Raw genomic sequence first — 13,681 nt, 5'->3', positions numbered from 1 at the left:
TGGCACATAAAAAGTTTCCACTTGGGATGGTTGGCATTAGGAAGGGCATCCAGCTATAGATACCTCGCCAAATCAGATTGGAGCCTAGTGCAGCCTCCCAGCTTGCCAGTCCTCAGTCAAACTGTCCAACCCATGCCAGCATGGAAAGCAGATGTTAAACGATGACGATGATGGTAATTATAAATATATAATTATAATTAAAGGCACTGGAGGGACAATGCCTTGTTCCAAAAGGAGAACATATTTAGAGTGGTTTGTAAACATTTGACATTTGTTTCTAGCATATTGGCACTGTCCCTCCAGCGCCCTTAATTATTATTATTATATATTTATAATTATATACTTAAATATTAATTTTACTGATATGGTGGTTACAATACGCTGGCCACTGATTAAATCATTTTAATGATTACATCCTCAATTTATACACATATATAAATATCTACTCAAATGAATAATAACATACAATGGATAATTGCCAGTTCATTACAGCTGTTTCTTACAGCTTTAATAGAAGAATGAGAACATTACTCCATTACAAAATACCCTAATCATCAAATGAGAAGTAACTTTATAAAACAAAAGAATATCCCAAGAATACAGCCAGGATGTGGCTAGAGTCTGTCGAGGCCAACTATGAAATGTTGGCCTTTTAGGTTAAGAATGTAGTTCTTGAAAGCGTGTAATATGATATCTAAGGTCAGCGATCCCATTAAGAAGTCTGCTAGACTATATAGTGGAGTGGGTGTAGGAGATAATATATTATAGTGGGCTTAGAGCAGTGGGGAGTAAGGAGAAGTCCTAAAACAATTAAGGATAAAGTGAAAAAAGAAATGATAAATAAATAAAGGGTGAAGGAAAAATAAAATATAAAAACATAGAAGCCAATCATGGATAGCCCCCCCCCCCGGGTATAGGAATCTCTTGCTAATGGTAAATGATTGAGAGAGGGAGACAGAGATAAACAGAAAATTTAGGGGTATTCAGTGGATATCTGTTGAAAGTAGGCGTGGGGGGGGGCGTACAAAGGCCATCAAATAAGATCTAACTTTTAAGGAATTGAATTTATAGTAAAGTAGAGAATATATATATATATATATATAGACCTCTACAAGGCCAAAGCTCTCTATCAACTTCAAGACACCTCCTACTACTGCCCTCTTCCCTCCAACCCCATGCCTAGTACCAACAGATGGTGTCCTCTACTGTCCATGACCTCATCTCCTCTTCCCATCTCCCCCACCACCCCTTCCTCATTGTCCGCACCCCCACAATTTACTTCCTCCCCACAAATTCGCAAACCTAACAACCCTAGCCACCCCATCATCTCTGCCTGCAACTGCCCCAAACTAGTGGCTTTCCTCCCCTCTCACATCCATGACACTAACCTTGCTCTTCGTCTGTTCAACTCTTTCTAACCCCTGTACACAAGGGGACACTGAACCCCGCCCCCCGGAAAATCCTTTGCGGAAGGGTGTTGCGATTTTACTGCGAGATGTATGTGGACATTGACTGCCAAAAAGGCAAATGTGCAAGCATATATGCAAATAAAATTGGTACGTTAATGTCATAAATGTGTAAATATGCACAAAAATAAGCAAAGATTCTTGATGTTAAAATATTCCATTGTGATTAGGACCAGAAAGAAATAATTAGCTTGAAAAGTTAATTGTTTGAAGAAAGATAGAAAGAGAAGAAAGTACGTATTTAACAACATTACAATTTTTGTAAAATGGACAACTGTCTAAAGGGCTGTTGGAATATCTCAAAGATTTAGACTGAAAAGGATGGATGAATTACATAGAAACAAACAAAGTGTACAGAAATAATTCATTAACTGTTATAGTACTTACTCAGGGTTAGGTGAAGAGATAATTAACTCCTTTGCTTTCCTCTCCTCATCTTCACGTTTTCTTTCCTGGGAAAAAAAAACAATTTAAATCATCAATTTTTCCCCATTCTGCTAAAATGTTGTAAAGGCCTGTATTGTAACGACTTCCTTTGTAGAACTTTAATTACTGTTAGGGTTTTAAAGACTAATTGTCCTTTATAGAGCAAACCAAAACTATGTTTATCTGAGTAGTAGTATTACAGAATTTACAGTTTTAGATATAGGGCCTTCTTCATTAAATCTCAACTAAATTAAAAGATTAACATGAACAGATTTCAGACATAAAATTATGTCTATCATCAGAATGAGTTTTTAATGACATAAAATTAAGATACTGAAGGAACACCAGCAGAAAGATCAGATCACCAGTATATAGATACTTTTTAGTCATGCAACTACACTAATTGGATCATATAGTGAAAAGACATCTAATTTCAAAGATAAAGTCATTCAAGGAAAAATACAGATATCCATAAGATATCTCACTGCATAGATGGTCTGGTGAGTGATATGTCTTTAAAATTATCATCTGTTCTATCAGTATATTTAAAAACATGAAATACTTAATGAATAAGAATCAATTGCTGAATGGTATAAAAGAAAATAGAACAATTTTATTGCCTATCCTTTCAAATAGGGAATAAGCTCAAAAAAATAAAAGATTCTGGCTTTGTAATATTTAGTTCCGCTCTGGTAGGATTTGAAGTCAAAACATCAGAGATGCTTTTCAACATTTCAGTACTGATAAAATAAATACCATATTATAGTATGGTACCAATTAAATTCACTGTATTTCACTCCAACAAAAGTTGAAAGTAAGAGGTGAAACTTTTTTCTATGAGGTGGAAAGTGTGCCAGAATAATGCTTGTCATTATGGCTGTGTTTTAGGAGGAATGGATAAAAAAAGAAAGGTGGAAAGCTCATTTGTCATTATGGCTGTTTTAGGATGAATGGATAAAAAAAAGAAAAAGTAGAAAGTGTGAAAAGTCTGGCTGCATCCGAAAAAATATATATTATGAAACAAAAGTAAACAAAATTTATTACATGAATCTGTTACCACCACGACAGTCAACTATTTGACGCCGAACACGAGTTTGATGTTGAATACATCCACGAATTTTCCGCTCAGATAGTTCTTCCCAAGACTGCAAGATGGCTTCGTGCAATTCATGCCTCGTTGTAGGGCTTTTCAGTTCAACTTTATTGGCCAAAACTTTGAAAATGCCTTCATCTAATGGGTTTAAATCCGGGCTTTGAGGCGGTTGCCTCACTGAATAAATATTAATTAACTGTGTTGTCAATTGTATGCACCTGACATATGCTAACGTGTATGCAGTCAGACTTTTCACACAGGATATATGTCTACCTTATCAGAAACCTATTTTGTTAAAGAATTTTGACTAAAATTCTTCTGATGTTCATGAATAAATGTAACTTATGCTACAAACAATGGAATATTATGACTTAAGTGTGGGTCAAACAAAGTACAACTTAAATAGGAACTTTATCATTTCTTCAACCATTTTTCCATTTTTGAAGACTGCAAAACAGAAACACAAGAGAGAAAACTAGACTTTTGATAAGAGGATCACACTGACCAAACAGGTCTATAAGATTGTAGATTTCATGTTCTTAGTCAGACATTAACATCATCTTCATGACAAACAAACTCAATAACATCATCATCATTGTTCGACCGTAGTCGAGACAATGGAATTTACCATGCTACGCCAGACTTCATGGTCCATCAGAGCATTACGGAGGTCCTGTTGCTGGATGCCTGTATCCCTGGAGATTACATCAGGGTAGGAGAGTGTGCGCCCTCTGGTATTGCGAGTAGATGGCTTCCAGAGGAGAAGAGTAGAAATTGCCTCGTTTTCAGCTCTACAACAATGTCCAGCAAACTGGACTCTCCTATCTTTCACAAGAGATGCCACAGGTGGTAGTTTCCCATATATTTGCAGTTTGGTTGGATGACGCTTCCACGAGAGATTTTGAGCTCTCATAAGGAGGCGAGTGTAGGTTCCATCCAACCGCCTCTCAAGCTTCTTTTAGAAAGTAAAGGTAAAATGTGTATCAGTGTTTTCGAGATCAATGTTATGATGTATTTAATCACAAAGCAGTTATATTCCTTTCATATGGTACGGTGCTAGTTGTGGCAGCTGATGATATATCTCTGAAATTGCTTAAAGGATACTATATTCTCTGGAACAATCTCAAACTTGCAACAGCTTAATCAGTTTAAATTATAATAATAATATTATTTATATATCTTTGTAAGTTAATTAAAAAAAACAAAACAAAAAAAACCTGAAAACAAAATTTTGAAACCCAAAGTATTTTTCTTTTACTGACCTCTAAGATTCGTTCTTGTTCCTTCCGTCGAATTTCATTGAGTCGATCCTTATCTTTTCGGTTTTCTGATTGCATTTGATCCTGTTGTTCTTTTAAGTGCTTCTCAGCCATAGCATCTTCAATCTATAATGACAAAAATTTTAAACCTTATCTTACATTTTAGAAAGTAAAGGTAAAATGTGTATCAGTGTTTTCGAGATCAATGTTATGATGTATTTAATCACAAAGCAGTTATATTCCTTTCATATGGTACGGTGCTAGTTGTGGCAGCTGATGATATATCTCTGAAATTGCTTAAAGGATACTATATTCTCTGGAACAATCTCAAACTTGCAACAGCTTAATCAGTTTAAAAGTTATCAATTACTGAATCAAAATAAACAAAATAGCTAGGTCAAACAAATTTAACATTGCAACAAAGTCTCCTCAATGTGGTAAGTTTAAGCTAAGACTGGAGAGATTCAAGTATTTCATAAAAACTATCAACCCTGACCTTAAACCTAAGACGGTACAACTTTTGTTAATAGATAGATAGATAGAGAGAGAATGATAGAGAGATAGACAGACAGATAGATAGATAGATAGAATGATGGATAGATAGAGAGAATGATGGATAGGTAGATAGAGAGATAGCTAGACAGAATGGTAAATAGAGAGAGAGAGAATGATATATAGATAGATAGAAGGAATGATAGACAATGGTAAATAAATGGAGAGAATGATAGATAGATAGGTAGACAGAATGGTAAATAGATATATAGATAGATAGAGAGAATGATAGACAGATAGTAAAGGTAGTACTAGGAGTAGTATTGTGGGTCCATGAACTAAATTCAGAATTTCATATATATATATATAAGGATAAGCATATTAAAAGGGGGCCATGGGAAAACTCATTTAAATAAAGGGGTTGGGAACCACTGTCCTAGAAGATCAACAGTTGGGATCACCAAGCTTTATCAAGAGAGTAACTGCAACACATCCACAGGAGCAGCCTCCATGGTTGTGTAATCAGCTAATGAAAGATTCATTATGACTCAAGCTCCAAATTCAAATTCATAATAATAGAATTGAATGGCAACATAGAGCCATGGGAATCTGTGTAAACAGTACAAGATGATGATGGTTTTTATCACTCTCAAATTTATAACAGACAGATACCAGTTTTCAATATTACAGATCATACAAATAAATCATACTGGAATTCTTATGCTACATCCTTCAGAAAATGCTGTTAATATGAAGATTGATAAAATTAATAGAAATACTGAGTAAACGATAATAGTTTTTAAACTATGATAAAAAAAGGAAGAAGAAAAAGTAATAATGTTATGAAGGCAGAGTATCAAACCTTGATCTTTTTAAGGAGTGCATTATATTTTTCTTCCTGTGCAGCAACAGTTTTTTCAAAATCTTCATGTTTTCGGATTAGTTCTTCTACTTCTTCAATAGAATCGCCGAATTTCTGATCTTTCACAGTCTGGTCTCTTACTGCTATCCAGCTTTCAAACTGCTCCATTTCTTTACGGAATTTCTAAAAGAAAGTTTACAATGAAATTAAGAATAAAAATGTACTATTTTGATATGATATAAATGGAAACTAGGAAACCTGAAAATTCAAAAACATTCCATATATTGTTACAGTGCCTTTGTGACCATCTCTCTCTCTCTCTCTCTCCACACACACCTATATACATATGATGGGTACACAGGCATGTGTTTATGTGTATTTGTTTATTTTACATTTGTTTTTCATTCTACAATGGCAGTAGATTTGATGAATATGCTACTGAGGCAGCGTTCTATAGCCAGATGCTTTTCGTGACCCTAACCCTATCCTGCTTTTTAAGGAAGGAATTTATTCCTATTCATTCATTTATTTATTTGTTTCAAGGTATGAAGCAAGTTGATGATTTATTGATAGAAATGCTAATGACAATATCACTCAAGTGCAAGGATTTGCATACAAGTGACAGTTGAAAAGAACTCACACACACAAACTATATATATATATGCACGCACAGGAGGCTTGCTTCCCAACCACATGGTTCCGGGTTCAGTTCCATTGCATGGCACCTTGGGCAAGTGTCTTCTACTATAGCCTGGGCCAACCAAAGCTTAGAGAGTGGATATGGTAGATAGAAACTGAAAGAAGCCCATCATGTGTGTGTGTGTGTGTGTGCGTATATATATATATATATATATATATATATATATATATATATATATATATATCTATAAATTAAATTAGAGATAAAACCACTATTAGGCAAATCAAACAGTGAAAAACAAACCAAAACATAAAAATAAAAAATAAAAATAATTAATATAATATACAAAATATATAAAATACAAAATTTAAAATTATTAATTTATATATATATATATATATATATATATATATAAATATATATATATATATAGAGAGAGAGAGAGCAATAAGAAAATGGAGGGGATCAATAGTTGGTTCATCAATTTTTAGACATTATATTATGTCAACTTATTTATTTACTAAAATTACAATTACAAGAATATACATACATGTATAACATATTATGCTTTACATATAAGATATATTAATATATAAAGATAACAGTAATTATGTAATTATCAAAATATAACATACAGGAATATAATTACTGGTATCTTTATATACTAATATATTTTATATGTAAAGCATAATATGCTATACATGTATGTATATTCTTGTAATTGTCAGTTTAGTAAATATATAAATAAGTTGACATAATATAATGTCTAAAAATTGATGAACCAACTGACATTACACATCTAGCAGAGCATGAATAGAAAATCTGTTTGCTGATAATTTTTTTTTTTTTTACTGCCAGATGCCTTGTTCTCAGACAATATAATTATTGTAGTTACATTTGAGCTCATGTATATGAGCATACAGACAGCAATGGTGCAAACATATCTCTCGTAAAACTGCTAACTAGAAAGTATTATGGTTTCTCCATGATAAGAAGTTAATATTTGTGCTGGAGTAGAAGCTAAATTAGCTCATTTCTATCACTGAAATGTTTTTATGTTGACAGCCTCAGAAATTAAATCAATCATTCAATAAAATGCAAAAGTTTTTATATTCAAGAGTCATGTTATTATTTGCAATACAGTACTAACAAACTGCTGCAATCAAGTGTAATATAAGTTTTGCATATTTAAATGACTTGGAGGTTTGGATTAGGAAAAATGTTGTCAAACCGACAACTATTATGATTCTCCTCAGTTTGAGAGGTCTGTAAAGGTCATTAGCACTGATGTTACTAACCAATGAAATAAAAAAAAAAGGGAAAATAATGTTAAATGAGATTAATTGACGTACCTGAGCTTCAAGATTGTATTCATGAACCTTTTTGTGTTCCTTCCAATTCTGTAAAAGTGTCTCATAAGCTTCGGTGAGGGTGTCGATTTTTTGTTGGATCTACAGAAAACAGAAACAATGCAGGATTCTAGTAATAGTCAGAACAGATATATCAATATAAACCATTTAAACTACCTCCCACCACAAAAAAAAAGTCTGCTTTGGAAGATGAAATCTCATTCTGCTTTCCACAAATTGAATAATATAATTCTACTAAATACAACCAATAAGATCTACAAGTAGACCAATAATTGAGTGATAAAAAATGTTAGTTCAGAATGTTCAAGTGTATATTCCATTGGATAGTACTGCTGGTAGATTGTCCACTTTCCATTTTATAAAATGTTGTAAAATGGTATCAGTGGCGATTTTCAGGAGATATGCTGAGCCATGATGAGGATGCACTGAACAGTTTGTACCCCAAACTATTATGAGTAATTTCTAAAAGTCTTCAACCTGACAGTGTCACCAGAAGATGCTGACAGTTCATGATAAGCTCCAGAAGCAAACATGATATTTCTGTCAGTCAGATATACCTGAAAGTGAATAGAGAACAATTGAATAAGTGTCTCTAAATACACTGATTTTGTGTCTACTAATTGTTGATCTGTAGAATTAAGTGGTTATTATCATAGAACAAAGCTGGTTGATAGTAACGTCCATTGAGAGGATTATACCACTAACTTGCTTTAGCAAAGAGGGGAAAGGCCATCAGCCTCATCCTGGTAAGTACAATGAGATATTAGGAAGACTTTCTCTATCAACATTTCTCTGTATTACTGGATATAGAAATTGAGGGGAAAAGAGAAAAATAATGTCAACAAACAAAGTTTATAAAAAGTGGAGGAGAGTAATAAACTTGGTGCAAAGGAAACAATCAAGACTTTAGTTGCACCAGTTGGCAGGAATTGAAAGAGAACATACACTCAGAATGAAGAATGGTTGGGGATTTTATGGTATGGCAATCCCAGTGGTGGTTGCTTTATAAATAAATTAAAATGTGAAATATACCTCTTCTGATAAGAAATGCCCATTTTCTATTAAACCTTGGCCAATTTGATTAAATTTAGTCATTGGTTCCTTTCTGCTGTCTATTTCAGCTTTTATCTCTTTAAATCTATTCAAAGAAGCTTCAGCACCAGCAATATCTTTAGCCAGGTCTTCAGCTGAAATCAATGAAAGCATTTCATTGATCCACGTTCTAAAGAAAAAAAGAAAAATTATTGAATTTATATTTCAGAACATTTTAGATGTATTAGCAACCTGTAATTGTTAAACCTCAAGTCAACCATTTTTGAACAGAACTATGATAAAAAACCAGGGTAATTTCATCTTTTTACATATCATGGCTACATTATTCACTGTAGCCTTCCTTTTCTTTCTTTTTGAAGATAGTAGGATGTGAGCTAAGACTTTGTTGCTATTTTTAGCACTTAGAAGGCTCCCCTCATCAGCTCATATGTTTGTATGCTATTCTTCCTTGTTTAGCTCCAGATCAGCTCTAATTCACCAAACCTATCTTCAAAGGTATTTCAGCTGTGACCAGGTCTTTGCTCAGGAATACTGTATCTGGAACAACATTATCCAATGGCCTCCGTTTTAAGATGGAATTAGACCTTACTCACTGGGTTATTTATATTTGCATTGTAATTGTAAGCAAACAGTTCTTATATCTGCATATTATTAAAGATCAGGACTACATTTTCAAAAGTATATGATAAGTTTAAACTAACAACATATAGAGAAGTCTTGAAAAGTTTCAGGAAAGGCATTTAGGCAATTAAAACTGCAAGTATATGTACTTATACTACACTCATATTCACACATTTAAACAGAAATTGTAGTACAGACAGCCACTTCTGCACATCATTAGTTCATAAACACATAAAATTATTAGTATGCATTGTTTTAGTTTCAACCAAATTTTCTAAGTTCATGGCTTATAGGTGAATTCTTTTTATTGAGATGAAACAGTGAAGTTTGAAAACCATTAGAAATATTAAAATCTTAAAATACAACAATACAAGAATTTGGTAAATGTTCAAACAAGGAGCATCTTATAAGCTGTTAAATTGTAAAGGATACTAATAAAGGTTTTCCTATCTTCATATAATAATTTAAATAGGGAATGGGCTGTACCTGAAATTAAAATGATCAACTATGTCCCTTCAAGTCTGCCTGAAAATTATATTAAGTGTACAAACGTCTGGTATCACTATGCATTTAAACTGTAATACATGAGGAGGTAAGCTGAAAGGATCAACCTTGATACACACGGTGTCATAGAGAAAACTACATTAAGAGGACTAGTGTCTGTGAGGATTGCTGAGATGAGATGTGAGTTGGACCCATTGATCAAACAACTGGATCTGTCATATGTTGAGACTTATGTTAAATCAATACTGGAGCATTTACTAGAGTAGCACTGGTAGTCTACTCCTGATTCATAGGATCAGTAGAGCAAGATAAGAAAATGCTGCAGTTATTTGTAGTATATATAATCTCTTTAAAGTTAGCAGAGCTTGGGTTATTAAAGGTTATCAAGTGCACAAAACTGTGACAAAATACAAATTGAAACATCAAATTAATATAACAATTTGACTACTTTAACTCCCCAAGATACAATCCTTGGGAAAAAGAATAAAAAAAAATAAAAGAATTGCAAGAGAGCTACTAGAGAAGTGGAGAGTTCCACATTTTGTTTTTATCAAAGTATCTTTTTGAAGTGCCTAACTATTTTTTTCTAACCAATCTGATGATGTAGGCACTTTTGGTAATTACAGAGAAAAGAGATATCTATTTATCTCTATTCTCTGAGAGAGAGAGAGAGAGAGAGGAAGGAGGAAGAATGTAAATTGATGTAAAATAACTTTCTTTTATTAAGAAGAATATACGTACCACTGTGGTACAACAGCTAAAACTAAACAGAAGTCAATCTGCCTCATAACTGTAAGTTTATCTTGTTATTTACCTAAGCTAAAAACATTTGGGATGAGATATTAAATTTCTTTAAAGTTTTATCTTCAAGATAGTTTAGTCAGTATATTAAAAGATTAACAATATAATTTTTTAGCAAAGTGAGAGAAAATTAAAATACTACTAACGTTAATTCACGGTATTCATTAAAGTAGGTCTGAAGTTTTTGAGCTTGCAACAATTTTTCTTTCTTTATTGAAGATTTTTCAACAAGTTTATTCCAGGCCTGCACCATGCTTTCATGTTTATTCACCACATGGGTTTTGGCATCAGGGAATTCTTCAACTAAACGTCTTGCACTTTTAGTCATGTTTTCAACCTGTTCACTAATGGCAGCAAGATCTCTCTGAAAAACAACAATGAGGAATGAGTTTTAGAGCGGAACATTGCAGATTCAGTTGCTGAGTAGCACCTGTGGTTAGTGAACAATTATATGATTGATTGATTGATGGATGGATGGATTGAATGATGGATGGAAGGAAGGAAGGAAGGGTTGTGTTGTGTTTTCCCAATAATCCATCCATCGTCATCATTGGACAAGTCACTGGAACGAGTAGAAGAGGTCGATTACTAAATTTCGTAAGTGGAATTTTTCTATTCTTATGATGGAAACATATAACTTGATTTTGGTGTTATTTATTCCTCCCTTATTTTAGTCAGTGGACTGCAGCCGTCTTGAAAGCTTTCTCTCAATTGAATCGAGCCCAGTGCCGGTGCTTATCCTCTTTTGCTGAACTGCTAAGTCATGGAGGGGACAAGCACAAAAACACACACATATATACACATACATTCACACACACGCACACAAGTTCTCTCTACTAAATTCACTCACAAGGCATTGGTCAGCCTGGTGCAGTGGGACTGAACCAGAAGTCATGTGGCTGTGAGTCATGCTTACACAGTGGGTGGGGACAAGAAGAAGTATTAAAATTATGTTGTAAGAATGTCAACAGAGGAATAGAGTCTGCTTCTATAACTTTAGGATTTGCATAAAGTGATTAAACACAACGAGTTCTGCAAGTGCTATTATGATACAAAAGCAGAAGGAAGGATACCAGGGAATACAACCAAAAATAGAATCACTAAGTTTTGAACTCCTGACCATGTAATCAAGAGTTCCATACTGTTAATACACAAGTGTTGTCTTTCAAATTTACTGTCTTCATATATACTAAATAAAATGACTTTAGGAAACATTTTTTTCACGCTGAGAGTTGCTGAAGCATGGAACAAACTGCCAGCATCAGTTGTTAGTTGTCTGAGCACTGCATCCTTCAAAACTTTCATGCTTTCTGAGATTCGCCAACACTACACCTGATTTTCTCCCCTCCATACACACACAAGCATGTATCTGACTCATACACTGTTCGCTTTCCAGGCATTTTGTACATTACTGCATATACTTTATACGCACTTTCTGACAAGTTGTGGTGCACCTGAGCACTGTATACAATAATTTCATTGTTATTAAAATCATGCATATACTTTATGAAGGTATGTTTATAGGTGAGTGTATTCGTGTATGAATGAATGAGTTCCTCTTACTTCCAGTCCATTATGTCTGGTATATAATGACTGAACACTTTCCAAGTCATGGCCATAATCCTCATTTGACACAATAGCATCTTTCTCTTTAATCCACTCCAAAGTATCATCTGTATCACGTCCATAACAGTGAATCTGGTAAGCATTAATCAAAGCCTGGAAACAAATATAACCATTTATAAGAATCAGAAATTTTTCATAGTAAGAAAATCAAAGAGATTCTAAACAGGATTTTTCATTTCAATCTTAAAAGCTAAAAATTTCTAAGCTTTTTTTTTTATTCAGTAATAATATTATGATAAATGTAAAAAGGCATTGAAACTATTTTATTTCTTACTTTGTAAGGAAGGCAGAAGAATGGTCATATTATCAGCTAAGAAAATAATATTGTGATCAAGAACACCTATGATTGAAAATGTTCAAACTGTAACTATCCATTTTTTTTCTGGAATACTGTACATTGGACTACATTATTCAAAGTCACCTTCTACTGTCATTTTTCAAAACAGTAGTTTGAAGGAAATTTGGCTATTATTTTGAGCAGGTCAAACAATCATGTTGAGGTGCCTTTGTTGGATTGTTAATATTCCAGCAGTGTGCTGTGGATAAAATCTATTCCTGATTAACTTAACTGAGGTACATAATATGCATAAGATATCCCCCAAAATAATAAAAACAACAAACTTCACAGATTAGTAAACCCAACTTCAATTTTTAAAAACTGACATCCAATTCAAGTTGTATTATTTGCTAAAATGTTACATAATAAAATACAATAATAAAAATATTCAAAGTTATTTCTCTTCAACTAGATATAACTATAGACAAGGATTTAAACTGAATCAAGAACTTGGCTCACTTATCTTCCATCCTATAGGATATGCTATATTGAATCCAAAAATGAAATAGAATTTTTACCTCTTTACGTGCTCTGGAAGCGTCATTTAGGTCTTCCCACAACAAACTGATTTGTTTTGCATGTTCCACAATTTCATCTGATTTATAATGGTTGGCTTCGACCATCTTCTTTGCACTAACATTGATAGCAGTAATGCGGTCTTCACTTGTTTCAAGTTCTTTCATAAATTCATCAAATTTGTGTTGGAGTAACTGGAATTGTAATTGTGAAAGAGTTGAAAATAGTTAAGCCTCCCAGTTTTTAATTATCTATGATCTTACTACTACTCTTGTCAATAAAGAGAAATTAATATTACTTTCACACACAGAGACAAACAGGAAATAAATTGTGGGAAAAATCCTCAACACTTATGTAAATAAGTCAAACTCACCATTGATACCTTGGGGCTTTTTGTTAATGTAAAGGGCTTATTGACATTCTTTCTGTTGGTTAGGGGGTCTGGCTGTAAGCAACTGAAAGAATGTCAGTAGACCAACTCCACCGAGTTTGACTAATTTACATTAGATATATATTCACAATTGCAATGGTGTGAATCACAAGTCATGAGACAAACTCTGTTTCAATAACAGAATATCTGTCTGTTTGTCTGTGTGTTTGTAGCATCGCCTGGCC

At 33.5% G+C, this 13,681-nt stretch overlaps 1 protein-coding gene across 6 annotated transcripts in view; it reads right to left on the bottom strand.

Moving 5' to 3' along the window:
- Positions 1–13,681, bottom strand: part of LOC115216340 (spectrin beta chain, non-erythrocytic 1) — a 242,972-nt gene that overhangs the window by 32,097 nt on the left and 197,194 nt on the right. For all 6 annotated transcript variants that reach the window (XM_029785570.2, XM_036506463.1, XM_036506462.1 and 3 more), the window contains 8 exons: positions 13,069–13,260; positions 12,151–12,306; positions 10,734–10,951; positions 8,641–8,830; positions 7,591–7,689; positions 5,599–5,781; positions 4,248–4,370; positions 1,854–1,918 (listed from right to left, as the gene is read on the bottom strand). In XM_029785570.2, the coding sequence (XP_029641430.1) occupies positions 1,854–1,918; positions 4,248–4,370; positions 5,599–5,781; positions 7,591–7,689; positions 8,641–8,830; positions 10,734–10,951; positions 12,151–12,306; positions 13,069–13,260 (1,226 nt within the window). The remainder of the gene's footprint in view (positions 1–1,853; positions 1,919–4,247; positions 4,371–5,598; positions 5,782–7,590; positions 7,690–8,640; positions 8,831–10,733; positions 10,952–12,150; positions 12,307–13,068; positions 13,261–13,681) is intronic.

Source organism: Octopus sinensis, linkage group LG10 (assembly GCF_006345805.1).
Source record: "Octopus sinensis linkage group LG10, ASM634580v1, whole genome shotgun sequence".
Taxonomy (NCBI): Eukaryota; Metazoa; Mollusca; class Cephalopoda; order Octopoda; family Octopodidae; genus Octopus; species Octopus sinensis.
The sequence above is the reverse complement of the archived record's forward strand: the minus strand, read 5'-3'. Positions and strand labels throughout refer to the sequence as shown.